Source organism: Anser anser (assembly GCF_964211835.1).
Source record: "Anser anser genome assembly, chromosome: 2".
Classification (NCBI taxonomy): domain Eukaryota; kingdom Metazoa; phylum Chordata; class Aves; order Anseriformes; family Anatidae; genus Anser; species Anser anser.
This window is the reverse complement of record NC_139721.1, coordinates 27954749-27975720: the sequence shown is the minus strand read 5'-3', so window position 1 is coordinate 27975720 and position 20972 is coordinate 27954749. Positions and strand designations below refer to the sequence as shown.

At 35.1% G+C, this 20972-nt stretch overlaps 1 protein-coding gene across 10 annotated transcripts in view; it reads left to right on the top strand.

Annotated features, from left to right (window-relative positions):
- Nucleotides 1–20972, top strand: part of WWP1 (WW domain containing E3 ubiquitin protein ligase 1) — a 62357-nt gene that overhangs the window by 25393 nt on the left and 15992 nt on the right. For 2 of the 10 annotated variants that reach the window (XM_083823382.1, XM_083823383.1), the window contains 11 exons: nucleotides 851–989; nucleotides 3300–3424; nucleotides 6388–6525; nucleotides 6628–6691; nucleotides 8702–8883; nucleotides 12922–13270; nucleotides 15324–15419; nucleotides 16073–16247; nucleotides 19977–20031; nucleotides 20143–20227; nucleotides 20333–20461. In XM_083823382.1, coding sequence (XP_083679508.1) covers nucleotides 851–989; nucleotides 3300–3424; nucleotides 6388–6525; nucleotides 6628–6691; nucleotides 8702–8883; nucleotides 12922–13270; nucleotides 15324–15419; nucleotides 16073–16247; nucleotides 19977–20031; nucleotides 20143–20227; nucleotides 20333–20461 — 1537 coding nt within the window. Of the gene's footprint in view, nucleotides 1–850; nucleotides 990–3299; nucleotides 3425–6387; nucleotides 6526–6624; nucleotides 6692–6750; nucleotides 7442–8701; nucleotides 8884–12921; nucleotides 13271–15323; nucleotides 15420–16072; nucleotides 16248–19976; nucleotides 20032–20099; nucleotides 20228–20332; nucleotides 20462–20972 lie in introns of those variants that run through there. The other 8 variants (XM_083823379.1, XM_083823381.1, XM_083823385.1 and 5 more) reach the window with 6 other exon arrangements.

Genomic DNA, 20972 nt, shown 5'->3' with positions numbered 1-20972 from the left:
AGTAGAATTTAAAATATTGGCAGCTAGGCTGCTGTTGGTTTTTATAGTAACGCTGTCAGCTGGGTGAGGAAGTGAGAGAACAGATTCATATTCGGGAGCACCGAGGACCTCACTAGCTATTTGGAGATAAAAAATAGCTTCTTTGGTCATTTGCTGTTTCTAATTGTTGAAGATTTTGCTGAAGCCTTAAGTTTATCTGCAAAGCCCTTTAAATAGGGGGAAATTTGAGAGTTATTTTCTTAATTTTAGCAAACTGACGCGTTAAAACAGAGGTTAACTGGACAGGTGGAATAGGCAAAGAGATGAAGTGCTGCATATTGGCTTTGCAGTGAAACATATATAGCGGTGAAAAATTTATAACAATGAAATTTTGAAATAGGTTTAAATTGCATATACCTTCCTAAGTACATAAAATTTAAAATACTAAAGATTCTATTGAAAAACAACAGCAGCAAAACCAAAAAAATTTGTCTGATAATCTTTCAGATGTATCATACTTAGCTATTTTTCAGTTAGAAAATAGAGGAGTTGGAAGAGGAAGAACTGTGAGAAGATAAACAAAAAAACCCACATGATTTTCAGTTTTCTCTAAAATAATTGTTGTGCTGTCTCTCTTAACTATGCTGTCAGTACATGGGTACAGGAATATGTCAAGCTTGGTGTCAACTACCCGACAAAGTAGTTTTTGAAATTAAAAGCTACCATTTTAGCATTGACCTCTTTATGTTCTGCAGAAGTAGAAAAGGTGAGGAATAACGTTGCTCTGCCATGTTCTATGCATTGTGTAGGTGGTACTTTTTCTAGTTTTCAGCAAGTGTGCTGTTTTAGATAAAGCAATACATTTTATTAGTTTCTAGTGCCAAACTGAAACGGAAAAAGAATTGGTTTGGAACAACTTTCTACACGGAATTAACTGCAGATGGAGAAATCAAGAAAACAGCAAAATCAAGTAGTTCTTCAAATCCAAAGTGGGATGAACAGCTGACAGTGTAAGTAGATTTTTTTGATTATTTAATACTATTTATTAGCCAGACCCTGCAGGCAAATATTTACTAGGCTTGGCTGCCTACATAATTTTCTCTGGCTGTTGATAACTACATGCAGACATAAGATGCTGTTTATCTTAAATGAAAAGTCTTTCTCAGTGCTTATGATGTCCCAAGGACATTTTTATTTTGTTTTGTTTTGAGGAGAGTGTTCTTGTATACAGTTACTGTCCACAGTATACCCTTAATATTTGTTTGTACTGTGGACCTTTCAAGTTTAAGATTCGTCTCTAGAAGATCTTACTGTCGTTCTCAACATTAAAACACAAAAATTCTCAGCTGGATAAATAGTAGTTATAAGGAAAGTCACTTTTTGTTTTAAATTTCCTAATGAAAGGGGTACACACACAAAAACAGTTTACTGCAAAATGGCCACGTAACTTATCCTTACGTTTGAGCAGTTTAACATGGTTATGGTTTATTTGCTTACTGTGCTACAGGTGCAGATATACCTGACTATGACCCTATGAAGAATTGGCAAATCTTGCGCAATGTAGTTGGCTAGAATGCATTATTATGCAACCAAGATTGTACTACTACAGATTTGGGTGTGGAAACAGCACAGCTACTTTCAAGAGGCATTGAACATGGGCTAGTACGCCTTAGAACATCTGACCTGCCTTTGTGCAATAGTAGCCAGCTTTGTTAGTTAGGGGAACCTGGTTTGGTTCTGGAGAATGGGGAGAGGCACAGTGTAACTAATTCTGGGGGAACCATTTACTTGGGAACACTAGTTGTTAACTGCAGACCTGGGCTGAACCAGGCAGGTATTCCTCTGTCACATTTCTTGATGTTTCAGGTTTAGTAGTTCATTAGCCTTTTGTAGTACAGCAAAACTGAATAGCATAGTCTTGGGCCTAACATTGATTTCCAGGAGTTATTACTAGCACAAGTACAGAGCTATCGATATTCACAGAGAGCAGAGTTGCTGTTGAGGAGGCAGGTTTCATTTGACAGGTTTTGGTGAGCTGATAGAAATGAAGTAATTTGATGTATACAGTACAGCCAAACAAACTCATTCCATCATCAGTATTATTTAGGATCTGATTCTTATATGTCAGGTATTCTGGTCCCCTTTTCTTCCATCTGTCAGAAAGGTATCGTTTCAGTTGCCCAGTCCATTTGGGAATAAGTAAACTCTCCAGTTTAACAAGTTCCCATGACCTGTATGGGGCATGCATGAGCACCAGCAGTGTATTCTGTGTGTAATCTCCACCCTTTTTTTTTTTAAAGCTGGTATTTTAGTAAGTCTTCCATTAGAAGGCAGCCTATTCAAAATATAAAAGCATACTTCCTCATGGATTTCTGCAAAAATGATCCATGTTGTCCAACATGTTCAAGTGACTAAAGTTAGCTCTGTTGATGCGGCCTGGGGATTGTTTTTAGCATTATTTTTAGCAATACTGATATAACTTCATGTTTCTGGTTCTGACAGATATGTGACCTTGGACTTGCAGTACAATGTTTCTGCTCCATTTTTCACAGCTAAAAGCACTCTTGCTGTAATAGACCTTATCTTGCAAAACTTACTCTCTAGGACCTAGCATTGTTTTCCTTCCTGAGCAGGGGGGAGATACTGCCAAGGCTTATTGTAGCATTACTGTAATTGGGACCTTTATCTTTCTGCTTTCCTCCAGTTTTTACTTTAGCTTTATCATTTGATTTTTTCCCCTCTGATTTTTGTGAGCATGCATTGTGACTTTATATATATATTTGTGGATTCATAAGCAATGTTTTATCAACATTTTCATGGCAAGTTGACAGCTATGGAATGTATTCCTCCTGCTTGCAAGTAGCTGGTTGTATTTTCATTTTTAATAATTGGTATTTTTCTTTCTAGTGACAGACAAATTAAATATACTTACTACCTTTTTGTTCACATTAAATAATGTGAGTTTTTAGTTAGAATTCTGCAATAGTGAGGAATAAGGAAAATATGTCTTTCATAAATCAAGTAAGATATGTTGTTATATAACAGATTTGAGCTTAGTGTAGGTTATTCTGATACTCCCCAAATTCCTTATGCTATTATAGTAATGCACTTTAATTGATTTTAAGGATAAATATTATAGTGTTTACAGTGCTTAATTAATTAAAAATTTCCCCTAATGGTACAAAAACCACTTTCAGTCAATTAGTATCAAGAAATAACAACAAACATGAGAAATTGAATTAAGATCAAATACTCCTAATAACACGAATGAATACTTTAAAATCTGTATATATTTTTTAAAAAATGTATTTTATATGCAGGAATGTGACTCCACAGACTACGCTGGAATTTAGAGTGTGGAGCCATCACACTTTAAAAGCAGATGCTTTATTAGGAAGAGCCACTGTAGACTTGAGACAAGCTTTGGAAATACACAATAGAAAATGTAAGTTATCCTGAAGGATATTTTAAGTAGAATTATTATTACTAATCTATATATCAAAACTGGCAATCAGACTGACTACTAACTATACATGTAATTACAACTGATTTTCAGTTGATGTCTTTCCTTGTCTCTTCTGGACATGTCTAACTGTGCTATAGAGAGCAATTTAAATGTAACAATGGGATATAATTTTGAAACATACACCAGAGTACAAGTTACTACAAACTAAGTAAACACAGTAGTGATTAATTGAAATGTTTTGTGGCAAACTAATACCTAATTTGCTAGAAGATCTGTTTTAGACTTGTTTTTAAAACAAACAAAAAGATCTAAAGTTTTTGAAAAGCCATCATTGTTCATGTTTTCCTTCTTTGGAATTGTTAATAGAAGGGCTGCATATTTTTCTCTCATAATTTAGCTGCCCAGAGAGCAGTAGAAACCATTGATGAAAGAAACAATTGAGAAACTTCTTTTTAGTATATCAGTGATTGTTGTGTTCTATGTAACTTTTAACTTTTGTTGTCTTTAATAGAATTAAAACAGGTCTTTATCTAATTCACTTTTAAATTTTTTTCATTAATGCAAGAAGATGGTGAATCCACACTTTAAATTCCGCTCCAGAGTGGCAGTAGAATTCCAGCTAAACCAATTTCTAACCTTTCTCGCAAATTAGATACACAAATCTGAGAGCTCTGTTTAGGGAGGTGGAGGAAAGGAGATCCCCCCCCAACCCCCTCCCCCCTGCTTCATTTTTCTGATTCTTACAGAAAAATGAAACAGAATGCAAAATCAAGTGGAGTTTCTTCAGCAGTATGAAAAAGATTTCTGCCCAGCGTTTCATAGTTAAGCAGAAAAGTTGCATATTTTTAAAGTTTTTTTTAAAGTGATTTCTAAAATGACATTATAGTGAAATAAAATACTATTTAAATATTCATTCCGACGTTACATGACCATATTTTTAAATACTTTTTAACAGAATAAAAAAGTGATCACAAAAATAATTGTGCCTTCCGAACATCTAATGCATGATGTTTTATGCTTTAACTGTGTCAGAAGAAACTAGATTGTAATAGTAACAGCAAACAAAATAGTTAATATTTTGTTGCTGTAGATACAGGGATTGTAGGATCCAATAACCTGGCAAATTCTTTCAGGAAATGGTTGACTGAGTTAGCTGTACATTGCACTAAAGGTAATTTATGTGCAGCTCTTCTGATTTTGATGTGTCAACAGTTTGACACACGCTGGATTATCAAGTAATTCAGTGATGAATAATCTGGTCAGTATCCTTCAGTGGTTCAGTTATTTGTACCTAACGTAAAATGCAGTACTTGAAAGGTGCTTTACTGAAGAAAATGTAAAGAGGATGTCTTCTAAATGCAGAAACTTTAGAATTAGTGCTATTAATTTCTCCTGTTAGGCACTGTTAGTAGTGAATTGCTGCCCACACCCCTCCCAGCTTTCTTGCAAACTCAGTTGGAGTACAGTGAGCTGTTGGTCTGGTTTTGTAAGTTAACCTTTTAAAACAACAGAAGGTAAACCAATCACCCTTTGCAGAGATGACAATTATGAATATGTATCCTAACAGCTCTGTGGTAGGCTAGTTTCTTCTCCCTTTTCTTTCGGTACCATTTTCTAAAATGCAGATCTCAGAATCAATAATTCTATAGTAATTTGGCAGCTTTCTGGTTGCTCCAGTGAAATCCATTTGTAACATAGCAGTGGGTGTTCGCTAATAACAGTTGCCCCACTACATACAGTTGAATCTGTTTTTAAAAATAACAGATGTCAGTATTGACCTTAGCAAAGTCTTGGGGATATCTGATAATAGCTGATGCTAGCATTCCCTGTTTTCATGTTTATTGTTCATTTATGATGTTTATTAAGAAATTAAAAAAATAAGGAAATGCTAGTTTAATGCATAGAAGTGCAAGTTGCATAGGGAGCTTTGACTTTAGCTTGGAACGCTGTCATATTGAGGGAAATATGCTGATACATCTTGAAAAAAAATAATCCTTTAATCTGAGACCACAAATACTAAAAGGCCGTAACCATTTTAACCTGATTAATGTGAACTCATAGCTTACTGTGTTTGCATTTCTGACGTGTAGTTTTAAAGGCTGTACTAGTATCAGTTGATTTAGGGAGAATTATGCAACATCCACAGCATGTTTTACCTCTGGTTATGTATGTCTGTCTACATGTATGTGCATTGCTTACCAGTTATATTGAATTTTTTTATTGCACCATGTACATTTTTTTTTGTATATCTTGAAACAAAAAGTTTGCTTTGTGGAAAATAGTTTCTCATTTAATTTTTGATTGCTTGAGGTATCTTCTCTTACTGTTTAATCCTTGGAGTTGGAGTCTGTGAAAATGCTCCTAAGAACTTACTAAAATACATATTTAAATAGGAAAGACTGTATGGAGTCTTCGTATTTATCCTTTCCTCAAAGTGATGTTCTTTTCAGTTGTCTCTTAGAATTACTTTTGGAAGGTGATATAAGAAATGAACATAAGCTCTGGTTGTAGGATAAAGTTCCCTGTGACTTGTAACATGTAGTATTTGGATGTGTAGTTCAGAAGTTGTTTGGCTTTAAGACTTCCTGTGTTATGTAAGTAGTGCATGATTTCAGAAGGGTTTAGTGGAAAAAGAAAACCTGGGAAATCATTTACAATAAACGGCTGAAAATATATGGATCCTATAATATACCTAGAATATGTTACGTAAATGGACAATTTATTTCTGTAATATAGTGTGCTTTTACCCACAGCTGGTGTAGATTTACACAGTTTCATAGTGATTTCTATGGTGATTCAAATCATATGAACATCTCATGTGACATTTTGTACAACTAAATATATTTTTGTTGACAATCTTTTTTTAACTTTGCTTAGAATTTAATTTTTCCTTTATCCCTTTTCTCCTTCTCTTCTCCTACCCACCCCAACTCCGTTTCTAGTGGAGAAGGTGAAAGAACAGTTGAAACTGTCTTTGGAAAACAAGAGTGGCATGGTGCAAACAGGTGAACTGACAGTTGTGCTAGATGGTTTGGTTGTTGAACAAGAATCTCTTACAAATATCAGTTCACCAGCAACCAGTAAGTTAAAACAATTCAATTGGATTGTAAAATTTTGATTAATATTTCAAACAGATGTAGTGGAATATTTCTATTGATTTTTGTTTGTTTACTGTTCAGTAGAAGTTCAGCAAAATGGTGAAGCTGTGCATGAAAACAGAGATGCTTCAGGAAGAAGTACAATAAGGTTGGAATTTATTTTTGTACTTTAGACTGTATGTGACATATATCAGCAAATTTATGAGTTAACATTTTTTTGTGTGAACGGCAGTGATTTTCACTGTCAAGCCCTTAATTATTTTACCACAGGTTTTAGAAATACGGTTTGTATAATAATTACATAATTTAGTTTGACAGAAATTAAATTTGCAACTCTGTCCTTCCTCTCCTGTTAGAGCCAGTACTTTGATTGCCTCTTGAAAGTGTAGCCCTCTGAAAATAGATTTCTAGTTAGTTGAAATTTTATGAAATCCTGGGAGCAGTGGCTCAGCGTGATTTTGTGTACTTATTGCATTCATTTTTTTTTTTGCTGTTTAAGAGACATTTCTGTTCCTGTGTACCAACTTGTTGCAATGTACCATTTGAACGGAAGGAAGAAGAAAAAAAGCATAAATGACTTCCCCTTTACCCGGTTCCTTTTTTAAGGTTGTTATCAGGAAGTTGTTGAACAGACTTGTATTGCGTTTAGGAAGCAGTATTCAGAACACTAAAGCAAAGACTTTGCCTGCTTTAACCTGAAGTGGCAAGAAGAAGACTTTGGGATCAATTTAGAGCTTCATTCTTGGTGCCTCCATCTTTATGCCAGCTGATGGACTGCCTGCAGAGAAGTAGGAGTAGATTGTTTGACCTCTCACCATTAGTGAGTCAAGTAGGTCAATATTCACATCAAATTAACAGTACTGACCTGCCAGTTACCCTGCAGTCAGCTCCTTTCTACGTAAGTTTTTAACACAGGATGGAGTGAAAAAGCATACAGTTGCTATGCATTTGAATGACAGGGACACATTTGTTCTTGTACGCTTGACTTGATTCTTCTTTTGAACAGAAGTTCTCCCACAGGTGCCCAATATGAGGGAGTGAGGATAAAAAGTTACTTATCCTAGTTTGCTTTAGAAAGGTTTGGGATTATGCAAAGTGAATTGAAATGCAGATGCATAACACTTTGAAAAACGAATAGCAATCATTTGTTTTCATTCAACTGTTACTACTCCTGGTGTGGCTTTTACTGTCACGTTTACTTGACGTTTGTGTTTTGATTACAACAGTTTTCCATATAAATTTCCAGCGGTTTTGATTTACAGTTTTAAAACAAACAGGTTTCTAGTCTAGAATTGAAAAGGGATTGTATTTTAATTCTCTGTTAATACTACTCATCTTGAGTTGGGTAAGGTAGCATGGAAATTCTGTTTCTTCCTTTCATATTCTGCAAAGTGGGATTTGTAACAATTCTCATGTTTTTTGTTATATATTTAACTTGAATTTTTAGCCGCTAGTCCTTGCGAAGATGGAGAATTGGCACTGAATGTAATTTTCATAATATGTGATTCTGGTGGGTGGCTTTATACATTCTGGGATAGATTTAAGTAAAAGTAGTGCAGTTGAACAGGACTTTGCATTCAGAGGCCCTTACAGTACATGTATTTCCTTGCAGCCATTCAAACACAGAGCTTCCTATGTATATCTGTCCACATACTGGCCCATCCTGCCTATACATAGAGAAACTTCTTTTACTACTGAAGGAGTTTTCTTACTTATGTTATTACTAGAAAAAAAAATAGAGATATGACAAACAAAATTATTGTTCCAGTTGCTTAATGAGAGAAAAAGTTCTCCTGCTCATAGCTGCTGCTTTGGAATGGTTCCTAAGGCAGTTTTGGAAGATGTGGCAGGCACATTGGTCTGCCCAACTCAATTCTAATATGCCATTACAAAGTAAAAGATGAAGAGAAAATGAGAAATCTTATCTAAGTATCTAAAATTCTTCAAAACAACATTTGTATGTTGTTCCTTAATTGTTTTTGTCTTGCACTTGACTGTTACCTAGGCTGCATACATGGTATTAAACTGTTGTGAATTTACCACAGTTCCTTTATGTGTTTCTTTACCATGTTATAGTGTAGGATTTGTTTTACTTTGCCTAACTGTTCAAAGTGTTTGTACTAATGTAAACCCATCCTTTTTTTTTATTTTTACCAAGATCTGCTTGTGATATTTCTAATGGGATAGACAATCAAGTACCTTCAAACTCTGTAGTACAGAGTGCGTTCTGCACAGAAGCTATTAATGGAGACAGCTCACCATCTCCTACTCATGTTGCAGCCAGACCCAAAAATACACCAGTACCAAAACCACTTGCAGCTCAGCCCATCAACAGCACTGGTAAGAATGGGAGCGTTATGAGACCATGTACCGTAAGGCTTTTTTGTCTAGTTGAAATGAATCTGAAGTTGAATCACTTTTTTCTGTACATTTTTTTGTTAGATTTCAAAAATACTGAAAGGATGTTTCTGGGCTTGAATTTATAATCTTGTGTTTTCACTTCCATGATTTTTTCTGGAGTAGGTCCATTCTTCAGTCTACCAACTTTCACACTTCCCTTTGAATTCTCATCTTGGATGAAGAAAGATGTAAAGCATCCAAATCTCCCTTCCCTATCCCAGATGACTAAACCATATTATGAGTTGTCAGGAGGAAAACTTAGATTTCTTTCACAGAATTAATTAGAATAACTATAGTTAGGTTTCTTTTGCTATTGGATAAATCTGCTGTTCAGTGCTGTCAGGGAATCACAGAATCATCTAGGTTGGAAGAGACCTCCAAGATCACCTAGTCCAACCTCTGACCTAACACTAACAAGTCCTCCACTAAACCGTATCACTAAGCTCTACATCTAAATGTTTTTTAAAGACCTCCAGGGTTGGTGATTCAACCACTTCCCTGGGCAGCCCATCCCAATGCCTAACAACCCTTTCAGTAAAGAAGTTTTTCCTAATATCCAACCTAAACCTCCCCTGGTGCAACTTTAGCCCATTCCCCCTCGTCCTGTCACCAGGAACTATTGTGCTTTTAGTTGAAATGTGTTGAAGATTCTTTTTGCCTTCCGTTTTTTTAAAAAAATACTTGTTTCAGAACAGATGTTGGCAAATAGTAAATCTCATTTTCTTCTTACACATAAAAACTTTGATACTGGTTATGATTAGAGGTAACATTCAGTAAAGTAAAAGAAGTGAAAAGCAGATATTTTTCATTATTTTTGTTCTTCGGAGAGAGCTTTGCATCTAATCATGACTGTGCTTTCTGTCTTTCCTCAGCTGAGTGACTGGGATTAGAGTGATAGCAGAGCAAAAATGTACTCTTAAATAGGAAGAGGCAAGCTGTTAATAAACAGGAGAATGGAGACTGTCAAGCTTCCTGTAATAGAGTGGGAAATGTGGGATGGTAGGAAGATGACAGAAATAATTATAAACTTTAAAAGGTAGTAATTAAATCAGGTCTTCTTTGAAGTGTATCTCTATTTAGAGAACTTGAACTCAATTCCTTTCTCTTTTCAGTTGAAGGCCAAAGAGCATATGTATTATTTAAGTGTTGTTCCCTTTTTAGGGGGAGAGATACAATAGCTGAGAGATCCATTTTAAATTGGTATTCGGATAGTGTAATTGCAGAAATAATTGATTTGTTCAAATAGTAATATTGATGAAACCATACTACTGAGCTTGCACTAAGTTACTGTTATAACAGTTTTCAACTACTGTACCCGTTGGTGGAGACTTTTTTGAGGCAAGATGCAGAATGAGTCTTCAGCATTTATTGATGACACAGTTTTTGTTTTTTTTTTTTCTTCTCACCATTGTGCTTAGCAGGATTGTCATTTTATGTGATGTTGCCAGAATTGCTTTTTCAGATCTAAATATTGAGGTAATCAGCTGATATAATGTTTTATAGATCTGTTTTGGAGATCAGCTTACTAAAAGAGACAACAATTTGTCAATTAATTTGATCTCTGACTTCATTCTGGAATCTCGTAGATCCTTTCAAGTAGATGAATTGAAATTACTTTTTTAATGAAAGCTGAAACTTCAGCTGGCATTTTTTCCTATTTAAATAAAGCCGTTGCTAGTTAAAACAGACATTTGAAGAAAACTGATCAGGTTGTCTGTAGTTGCAATTTTTTTTTATCTCATGCTTTATAGTTGCTTGAACTAATACGGAGTCTTGATGTATCTTGGTGTTGGTTAACCTGTTCTGTGTGAGCTGGAAGTAGTGATATATTGCTCTGGAATAGTTTTGTTCATAAAGCAGTGCCTTTACAGATCTTACAAATCGGCTGCTGCCTGTAAAATCATGCTCATCATTATGCATGTGAAGAAGCATATGTGGCCCAGTGATAATTCCTTAAAGAAATTGGCTTGCTAATTGGAATATATTACTGATTTCTATTCTGTTGCTTGTAATTTTTTGACCTGCTTTTGTGTGTGTGCATGTGCACGTGTTTTAGAGGAAAATGAGATTTACAATTTGCCAATATCTGTTCTTACTTTCTGGGAAAGCAAGAAATTGCTGACATTACAGAGTAAGTAGTATGTAGAGTCTAGCTATTTTTTTATTTGTAAGGGTTCTATACAGAATTAAAATAAGTAAACTCTAAAGTGGTGTTCCATCATTTTATAGGTACTAATCTATGGTTAATTTTTGTACATTTCTATCAATAAGGCTACGAATATAGAGCAATTGTAGTATTTTGGCCTCAGAATTGTAAGCTGATTGTATGCTATCAGTTACAAAATTTCTTGAAGTTTCTGTTACATATTATATTTGGTCTTGAAGGAAAATATTTCCAACTCCAGAAGAGGTACGAACTGAGAAGCTTAAATAGAATTGTCACTGATGTTAGCCTGCGTTTTCTGCACCCCTAGTTGTGGCTGATTTTGCATTGCTTTAAATAAGGACCTTGACTTTTAATGGGGGTCCTCTGACTACTGTACCTGATTTCTCTTGTCTGAGGCAAGGTCATGTGCTGAGATACTGTTCTGTTAAGCTCTGCAGATGATTGGTATTGATGTATTACTAGCCAATTGGGCTTGGGAGTACTTATGCTGTCTTAGCCCCTTTTTTCCTGCCAAATCCATGTCTGCTTTAAACCTGTTATGAGATTATGCTTGCTTGAGTTGGATGACATTTGTGTTGTTCTTAAAAAGACAGAAATCAATTCACTTTTATTCTAAAATAATTTTCTTAAGTCTTTGACCTATATAAATTACAAGTGTCGTGGGTCTGACTGGGATGGAGTTTGTATGCTGCTGTATTTTAGATTTGTGACCAAAATAAAGTTGATAACACAGTTTTTAGCTGTGGCTGAACAGTGTTAGCACAGAGTTAAGGCCTTATCTGTTTCTTACTCTGCCTCCCCCAGGCCAGTAAATAGATTGGGAGTATGCATGAGGTTGGGAGGGGACACAACCAGGTAGATGACCTGAATCAACCGAAGAGATATTCCATGCCTGTAATGTTATGCTCAGCAATAAAAAAGGAGATGAGGAAGTCTAGAGAGGTTAACCATCTTTTTGCTTGGGAACTGGCTGGGCATCAGTCTACCTATGGGAGGTGGTGAATGATTGCCTTTACATCGCTTGTTTTGTTTTGTTGTCTTTCTCTCTTCTTCTGCTTCTTTTTTTATTAATTAATTTTTGCCTTGACCATCAAGTTTTCTTGCTTTTACTCCTCCTTTCCTCTTGTCCCATCACACTGCGGATGGGTGGGAAGTGTGAGCGAATGACTCTGTGGTACTTAGCTAATACTTAGGTATGGTTAGCCACAACAGTTAGCAAAATACAGATTTTTAGGGCTTACTGACCTTGTTGGGGTTGTGAGGAGGAGATTTTTCTAAGCCATACACAGGTGTTTTTTTGCTTAATTGTACAATTCTGTATCTCAACTCTAAAAAAGGGAAAAAAGTGTAAGAACTACCTCTTAGTTTTCTGTATTTCAAATAGTTATTTAGCTCCTAATATTTTTCTTTCATCTCAAGCTAATAAAGATTCTTTTTTGAAGTTCGTACAAGTTCAAAGTTTCAAAGCAAATAAGGTGGTACTGTTTTCTGTGAAGCAGATGTCTACCTTTTGCTAATCTAAAGAATAGAGTGTAAAGTTGAATTGAACAAGATATTCGGAACGAAGGTATTACCTTTGCTGGAAGTATAGAGAGTGGCTTGCAGATTGTACGTTTTAATTACAGCTTTAACTGAGGCAGGTGCACTGTGACTTTTTTGTCATTAGGCAAAAATGCTGCTTATGGCACGTAGGTATGAATTAAACGTGTTCCTTTCTTTGTTTCAACATAGCTTGCTCTACAAGTAGATCATTAAAAAAGTAAAACTCATCAGAATATGATATGCAAATGTTCTTATTTCCCATTTCTCAGTTAATGGTGAGTCATCTGCCTCTGCACCAGAAGCTGGTAATTCTTCTGTCTCCGAGGCAGTGGTAGGTTCAGCAGAAGCTCCCATGTCTACAGATTGCACTAACACTACAGTAGAACCTCAGTCAACAGCAGAAGCAGCTAGTTGTTCCGAAAGCCACGTTTCTACGTTACCTGTTGTGTCTGCTGGACTAGAAGATACAGCTACAACAGACTGTGCTCAACCTAATGCCAGAAACAGTATAGCAGCAGATGCAGCAAAACCAAGGGAATCCTCCTCAACCTCAAGTGCATCCGGAGAGCCTGTAAGACAGCAGCCTGGTAATGCCAGTACAGAACCTTTGCCACCAGGGTATGTAGGATTGATTTTAACACTGTAATTGTGTTTGGTCTGAATGTGTATATAAAGAAACAGCAGTTTAATTCCATATGGAGATTGCCAAATGCATATCAGCTATCTGAGAAGGGATTATTTGATCTAAAATGGGGTTTGTACTGTGCTGCTATAATTGGCTAGTAGCTCATGCCCCAGAAATTAGCAACTGATCACTGATTTGATGAGACAGTAATATGATCTAAATAGAGGAACTCTTGGGCATTATGGATGTGAAAGCTTTTCATTTGATCTATTCAAACTTATTTGGGTTATAATTCTTTGCTCCTTTGGTTCTTAAATTATAAGAATGTAGTAGCAACTAAGATACAGAGAAGTGAAAATGAGTAAAATAGTCTACAAATACTTGTAGGTGCTTGCAGTGTAGGAATGTAACCAGTAATGTTAAAAACACAGATTTAAAGTGTGTGTATATGCTCAGAATAACTAGAAACTGTTAATTCTATGAAACTGTTTGAGACTACTGCTGTAGTCCTAAACCTTAAGAGCAAAATTAAAGATATGCTTAAATGTTAAATAAAAATATAACACATGTTCAAATACATATATCAATCTTAAACAAACACACCAGCAAAAAAAAAAAAAGCTTTCATGTTTGGGTGAAAAGATGTTTTCAGTAACTAATTGAGGATACTGACATTTCTGTGATATTCTAAATATTAACTATTTTAACATTTTTTTTGAACACAGAAGTAGTTTATTGCCCAAAGCATATATACATTATGCCATTGCAGCTGATCTTTCTGGGAGCCTGTCTTGTATCTGCTTCCTCTGAAACAGGTTCAGTAAGTAATTAGGGACAGTTCACTTGAGTTTCTGCATTTGGATGAACATGGAAACAGGAATCTAAAAAGACAGAAGTACAGTATGTACTTTGTAGGGAAAATATTACAGGGTACTTAATTTTCATGTGTTTTGACAGTGGAAGCTCAGGTGGGAATTGCTGTAGTTATTTCCCCTCCCCACTTTTTTTCTTAGTTATTTGCTTTCCTATTGACAGGATCATAAGTACCAGGCATAGTGCACGCTATGGCCAAATGCATTTCTTCTTCCCTGACTGTATTCTCCTTCCTTCCCTCCCCAAATCTAGTGGAGCCTCTGTTATGTTTAGCCTAATAACTCTGAAACATGCTTTTGCTCCTCTTTTATCACCTCATAGTCTTGGCATTTAACCTCTTGAACTGCAGAAAGCATTTCTAGGAGTTTTATAGGATACTTTGTAATAGTGAAGAAGTGCACATCAAATTCTATGAGTAGCAAGCATATTTTTAGGAGCTAATTAATTACATTTTTAAGAAAAACATACATCTAACACAAGCAAGGACTTCAGTTCATTGTCTAACATTAATCCAGTTTTCCTCTCCCATTTATAAGTGGCACGTATTGTATTACAGCAGTCCTCAAGAGCATGAAACTTGAATTGCTTGTAGTGTTTGTTCTTCTATCCATCTTCATTGTAAGAGCTTTGCAGCTAAAACTGAAGAAGTAATCCCCAGTGATATCAGATACAGAATTTACCAGAACAGGAAATAGGAACACGGGGAAAATTATCTGATAGCGTGCATTTCAGGTTCACTCTGAAAGATCCTGTTGTTTGTTGGATATAGGGAACAATGCTTCAAAATGTAGATTACTTTTTTTTTTTTGTGAGAGGCAAGTACTTGAAAATGCAAAGAATGTGTCTAAACTTTCTGAATTTAGTTATTTTAGCATACAGACTGTGTGCAGTTAATTACTTGGCTTTGTTTTCAGATACCTTAAATAGAATTTGGAAATATTTGTGAATATTGATGTATGATCATTTTATGTACCAAGTCCCTTAAAGAAGTTTTTATGGTGATACCAGTTCAAGCAGGAAGTAAATGATTTTTATTCTAATGTGAGTTGTCTTTGGTGTTTCAGAATGAGCTTTGGATCTTCAATAGCAAAGACCTTTTTTTGCTTAGTGAGAAATAATTATCAAAGAAGTGTTTTCACCTTGACTTATATGAAAGTCTTTTTTGTCTTGAAGATGGGAGCAAAGAAAGGATCCTCATGGTAGAACCTATTATGTTGATCACAACACACGAACTACAACATGGGAAAGACCACAGCCCTTACCTCCTGGGTAATGTAGACTTTTTTTTTTATTATTTAAATCTGGTAATGGTACTATTTTTATGTTGTTGTTTGGTTGGTGCAAGAACAACTACAGTCTTATTTTTAGTAAGCATCTCATTGAAAATGTATCATATATATTAAGAAACCTTAACTTTCAGTTGGCTTAGAACTGTGTTAATTTGCATAAGAATATTGGTGTATATATATGTCTCTCATTCTGATGACTTGTTCAAATGTAGCTGCTAAATCGTGTTTTTCTTCCTTTAAAATGTAAGCATTAAATAATGAACGCTTTACCACCCTTATTTAGATGGCACAACTAGTTGTAGTGCTGTCGTTCCTGACTTCTGATTCTCAGAAAATAAGGTTGTTTATTTTGTGTGTGTGAAACCTGCCAACTTGTTCACGGTCACAGGAAATTGCAAAGTTAAAACTGAGGTGACAGAAAGAGCTGAGGATGCTATTTCCTGCAGTCTGTTTGCTCAGTGTATTTGTTCTTCTACCAATGAAGCTGGGGAGCTGCATACTTCAGAAATTAAAAACATGACTGTCACTCTCAATTGTTCATTCAAATACTATCTAGGAACTTAGCAAAAAGAGAAAATTAGTTATGCGATGGTATTGGAAAACTTAGCTGTTAATATTTGTGTTTCTCGGTAGCTGGGAAAGAAGAGTTGATGATCGTGGAAGAGTTTACTATGTGGACCATAACACCAGAACAACAACATGGCAGCGACCAACAATGGAGTCAGTCAGGAACTTTGAGCAATGGCAATCTCAGCGTAATCAACTGCAGGGAGCTATGCAACAATTTAACCAACGATACCTCTATTCGGTAACTTTTGCATAAAATTTAGAAATGAATAGAGATATAGGTATACTTTCTGTTTCATTTTTCTAAAATGCTTTAATAACCATTCAACCGTATGTGTTATATTTCTCATCAATAATTCAACTCCTGATTCTGTTCACAAAGTTTATAAAAATCATCCTTAAAGAAAAAAGTACTCCCTTCTGAATCTCCTTCCTAACATGAGCCTTGACTGTAGTAAAAGGTAAAAGTAGAGCACTCCCTTAACTGAAAAGGAGTGTAAAAGCTGGGTTTTGGACATTTTGAATATTAAATGGCATTCAAAACTTCCTTAGTGATTAGGAGTCTCTCATCAGTACAGGTGTGGTAATTCTGTTACTTTGAGCTCATTTTGAAGCTAAGTCACCTGGTTCATTTCTGGAATTTCTAATACAGCTTTGCATTTTGCTCAGATCGTTGCTCACTTAACTGTTGGAAGAAAGTATTGTGAGTAACTTCAAAGAAGATATTTCTTGAGACAGATTTTTTTTATTTCTAACGAGATAAATGGGATAGTTGTTTTTTCTGCAGTTAAAGATGGTGCCTGCAGGTCACTGTTACTCTAAACACTTTATTGTAACTGTTCAGTCTCTTAAGTCTCTAGGATTGGATCTTAATTTAATTAATGATAAATTAATTCAATTGAGTTGAATAAATTCAACTCAAAGCTGGAGTGCTTTGAGAAGAAACCGCTGTGGTATAAGTCTGAATCAGCATCATTTTGACTTCTGGACTAGGACTCTATACATCTGGATACTTAACTTTCCTTTGAATTTGATAGACCTCGGACATCTCAGAAAACTCGCACTTTTCCTGACCCTGAGATTTATTTGGTTTTGAGCTAGATTTATTCTCTCACAGTACAGAATATATTTATATGTATATTTATTTAGGTGATCATTCTTTCTTGATTTAATGATAACTCTTGCTGAAAATCCTGGACTCATTTCTCAGCATGTCCTTTCTGACTTAAAATCATCAAATTAGAATTTGTCAGACAGAATATGCTTGAAGAAAAAGAAAAGATAATTGGACTGCTTGCATCCTATTTGCATCTCCTTACAGTTCAATTTTTTAAGTAGTGTATCAGTTGCCTACCCAAACCTCAAATTTTGGGGGGGAAGAAAAATTGAAATGATGTTGAAGAGAATGTGAATTCAGGTTTTTTGTTGTTATTTTTTTAATTTAAGTGCTGCTGTATACATTTCTTTTAGAATTGTTGTGGTCAAACCACAGGTAACTTCCTCTGGTGACGCATCAGAGCTCTGCCTATATAGCAGTTTATAAGTGAGAAAGTGAGATTATAATGTATTTTTTGGAAAAAGAAGTGAATTAATCCTCTTAATAAATAATTGAATATTTCAGCTACCTTGAATGGTCAAAGCTAAACCGTATGAAGAAATTAAAGTGGATAGAGTATAGTTATTATAATTACTTTTACTTTTTCTATTATGTTCTTCTCAGTGGTACTTCTCTCAAACTGGGGACTTGAATTATCTTGCTTTTGATTTATATGCATTTCTTTCTAGCTTCATTCTCCTTTGTTGTGTTGTCGTAACAGTAGGTAGTCCTTTTGTTTTTTTTATCGTCTATTTTATGGAATGTAGCAGTGCTTGTATTACTACTTACAGACTTAGTATTAGTTTATCCTTGTCCAAATCCATTGTTACTTGCACCCAGTTGTAGAGTAGCTCTACCTGGAAAGACTACTTAGATATTTCAAGATATTTAATACGAGAGAAGTTGCTTCAGACTTCTTGCTTCAAGTTTTTATCTCTTAATAGGCACATAACTAGTTACTAGTTGCAGTGTAATTTGCTGAAGTTACTGATTTTTGATACATTTAACATCCTGCAACTATATGCATTCAAATGAACTAAACAAAAAAAAAAGGAAGAAATATCCGTATGTGGGAAAATACTTACATAAAATGAATACCTATCCAAAGTAGGTGTTTAAAAAAAAAAAAGCTTGGGAAAACTAACATAACTTTCTTTAAAAAACGCCACTCACTTATTGTACAAGTACTAAATGATAGCTGTTAGAAACATTCGAATGTTATGGTCTGTTTACTTATAAACATAGTGTTAGCTAGATAGAACAGCCTTCTTCATCCTGCAGATGGTTACCTCATATCCATTTGAAAGCTCAAAGCATGCTGATGTGTAAAAGTATCTTTGAATGTCATTGACTGTTTTCTAAGGATGGACGTTCATTATTAAATCAGAATACAAGACACTGCTTGTTTACTATTTTAACATCTTAGTTTTAATATGCAGCATATAGTGCAGTACCATGTAGAAATATGAATTAGATCAGAGAGAGACTAGATACTAGAAATAATGTGACATATTAATGAATGCTTTACGTGGGTTAATATACTGTGCTGCTTTTGTTATTGAATGTGGCTCATTGAAATGGGGCCACTGCCTAGCGTTACAGTTTGTTCTGTAAGTGTGCATTAGCCAGCAGCGACATATAAACCTTTGGGCCTATTATGAAGATCAGAAAACTCTGAATCATACCACCATTCACATCTTTGGCAGATAGCATTTTTTGTTCTGTGCTATTCTTCCTATACTCACCACAGAGACGTCTTTGGTTATAGGGCCATTGTGACTGTATAGATTCCAAAAGCAGAAAAGGCTAAGTGTGTTTGTTGATGAGATGGTGGTAATTCTCTCTTCACATCTAATGTGAAGAGAGCCTGATCTTGATCCATTGCATTTTCTCCTGATCCTTGCTCTGTTTATATTTCATAGGAAAACATGAAAAATACTGTAGCTTTTCTTGCCTGAATTTGGTGTTTGTAAACTCTTAAATGGATTTGAGATTTTTGTATTGCTAATGCTATTGAAAACCAAAGCAGTGTTAGCAGTAAGGTGATCCTTAAGATACCCTTTGGAAAACGTAGATTGGTTTCCACTTACCAAAATTTAATTGTGCACAAAAGAACAGTAACACGTAACTATATAGGTGAATCTTCCATCCAAAAAGTTATAGGGGGTGATGCTTTTGATTATAAGTTAGAGCATGGATCCTGCAGTCTGAGGGATTTCTGCCTTTTATATTCTCTTTATTCCTTACTTTATATTCCTGGGAGCTACTGGGAGACTTTTGCAAGGTTACAGTTTATTAGAAGTTTAGCATAGTTTTTCATAATAATTTGATCTTTAAAAAAAATAATTATTTTTCCCCTTTTAACCTTACTGTATGTTAGTATAATTTTAAACATCTGAACACTTTAATGGAATGCGACTGTTTTTCCAAAGAAAAACAAAGTTTGAAAACAGCTAAACACCCAGAAAAGACATCTGCTATTAAGGAACCAAAAAACCCCCTATATTGGCAGTAGTCATTGTGCTTTCACACTTAATTTCAAATGTTAATTAATGGTAAAGCATATTCTTAAACAAGAAGCACTGCTTATATGTGTTTTCATAAAACTGTTGTGAACTGTACATCTTCAAGATCACTGGCTCTCTCAGGTTTTCTCTAGGAAGGGAAGGGATGGTATGTGGCATTGGAAACAGTGGAGGCAAGTGCACAAGTCATATATTATCACGTAATTATGCTTTTCCGTAAAAACAGACTAAAAATGGCATGGTGTTCAGAATGCACAGTCTTCAGAACTCATGGTAATCTTGAAACACATTATGGGAAAGAAAGGTGAATAATACTTGCCTAACTGAATGTCCTCTTGTTTATAAATAGGCTTCAATGTTATCAGCAGAAAATGATCCACTTGGGCCTTTGCCACCAGGCTGGGGTAAGTTAATAAGCTGTTGATTTCAGGAAAGAACAGTTAAAGAAATTTGGAATGCAATTGTTGTATAGTTTATTTTTGGTTTTGTTTGCCTTTTTTTCTTTTTTCCCATAGAAAGGAGAGTGGATTCAAATGATAGGGTGTATTTTGTAAATCATAACACAAAGACAACACAATGGGAAGACCCTCGAACTCAAGGGTAGGTGTGTAAATTGACTGCACAGATAAAAAGATCTTGCTTAACTGTTATTTTAAATGTCATGACGTGGGGGGAAAAAGTACTCTCTGCAATTTTTTTCTGCAGTTTACAAAATGAGGACCCGCTTCCAGAGGGCTGGGAAATCAGATATACTAGAGAAGGTGTGCGATACTTCGTTGATCACAATACTAGAACCACCACCTTCAACGATCCTCGTACCGGGAAGTCTTCTGTGTAAGTGAGAAATTAAGCGTAGTCTTTACTGTTTTAACTTGTTACAGTTTAATGATGAAGTTCTTCTCATATGGGAAAACAATCTATGTTTAGCTAGAGTTGAGCAGTAAATTGAGAGCAAATCATTGTCCTGTAAATCAATTTTTAACCTTTAATTGTCATTTTTTTCTTTGCCACACTTCACCGTAGTGCTGTAATGCTGTAATGTTAAATGGTTTTTATTTATACACTGTTCAGATAACAAGATTGTATTGGCACTATAAATTGAGAGGGGAAATAAGGTAAACTTGTAAATTCAACCAATACAACTAATAGACAAATTTTTAAAGGAAACAGGAAATGATTGTTAGGAGTATTGCTTATAGTTATATATTCTGTGGCAATATTAATGCCTAAGCAAGCTAATTCTGAATACTTCTCCACATTTTACATGCAAACCTTCTTTTTTTTCTTTTTTTTTTTTTTCAATTGGTTAGTCAGAAGCATTGACCCAACTGATGGGTAGCTGTCT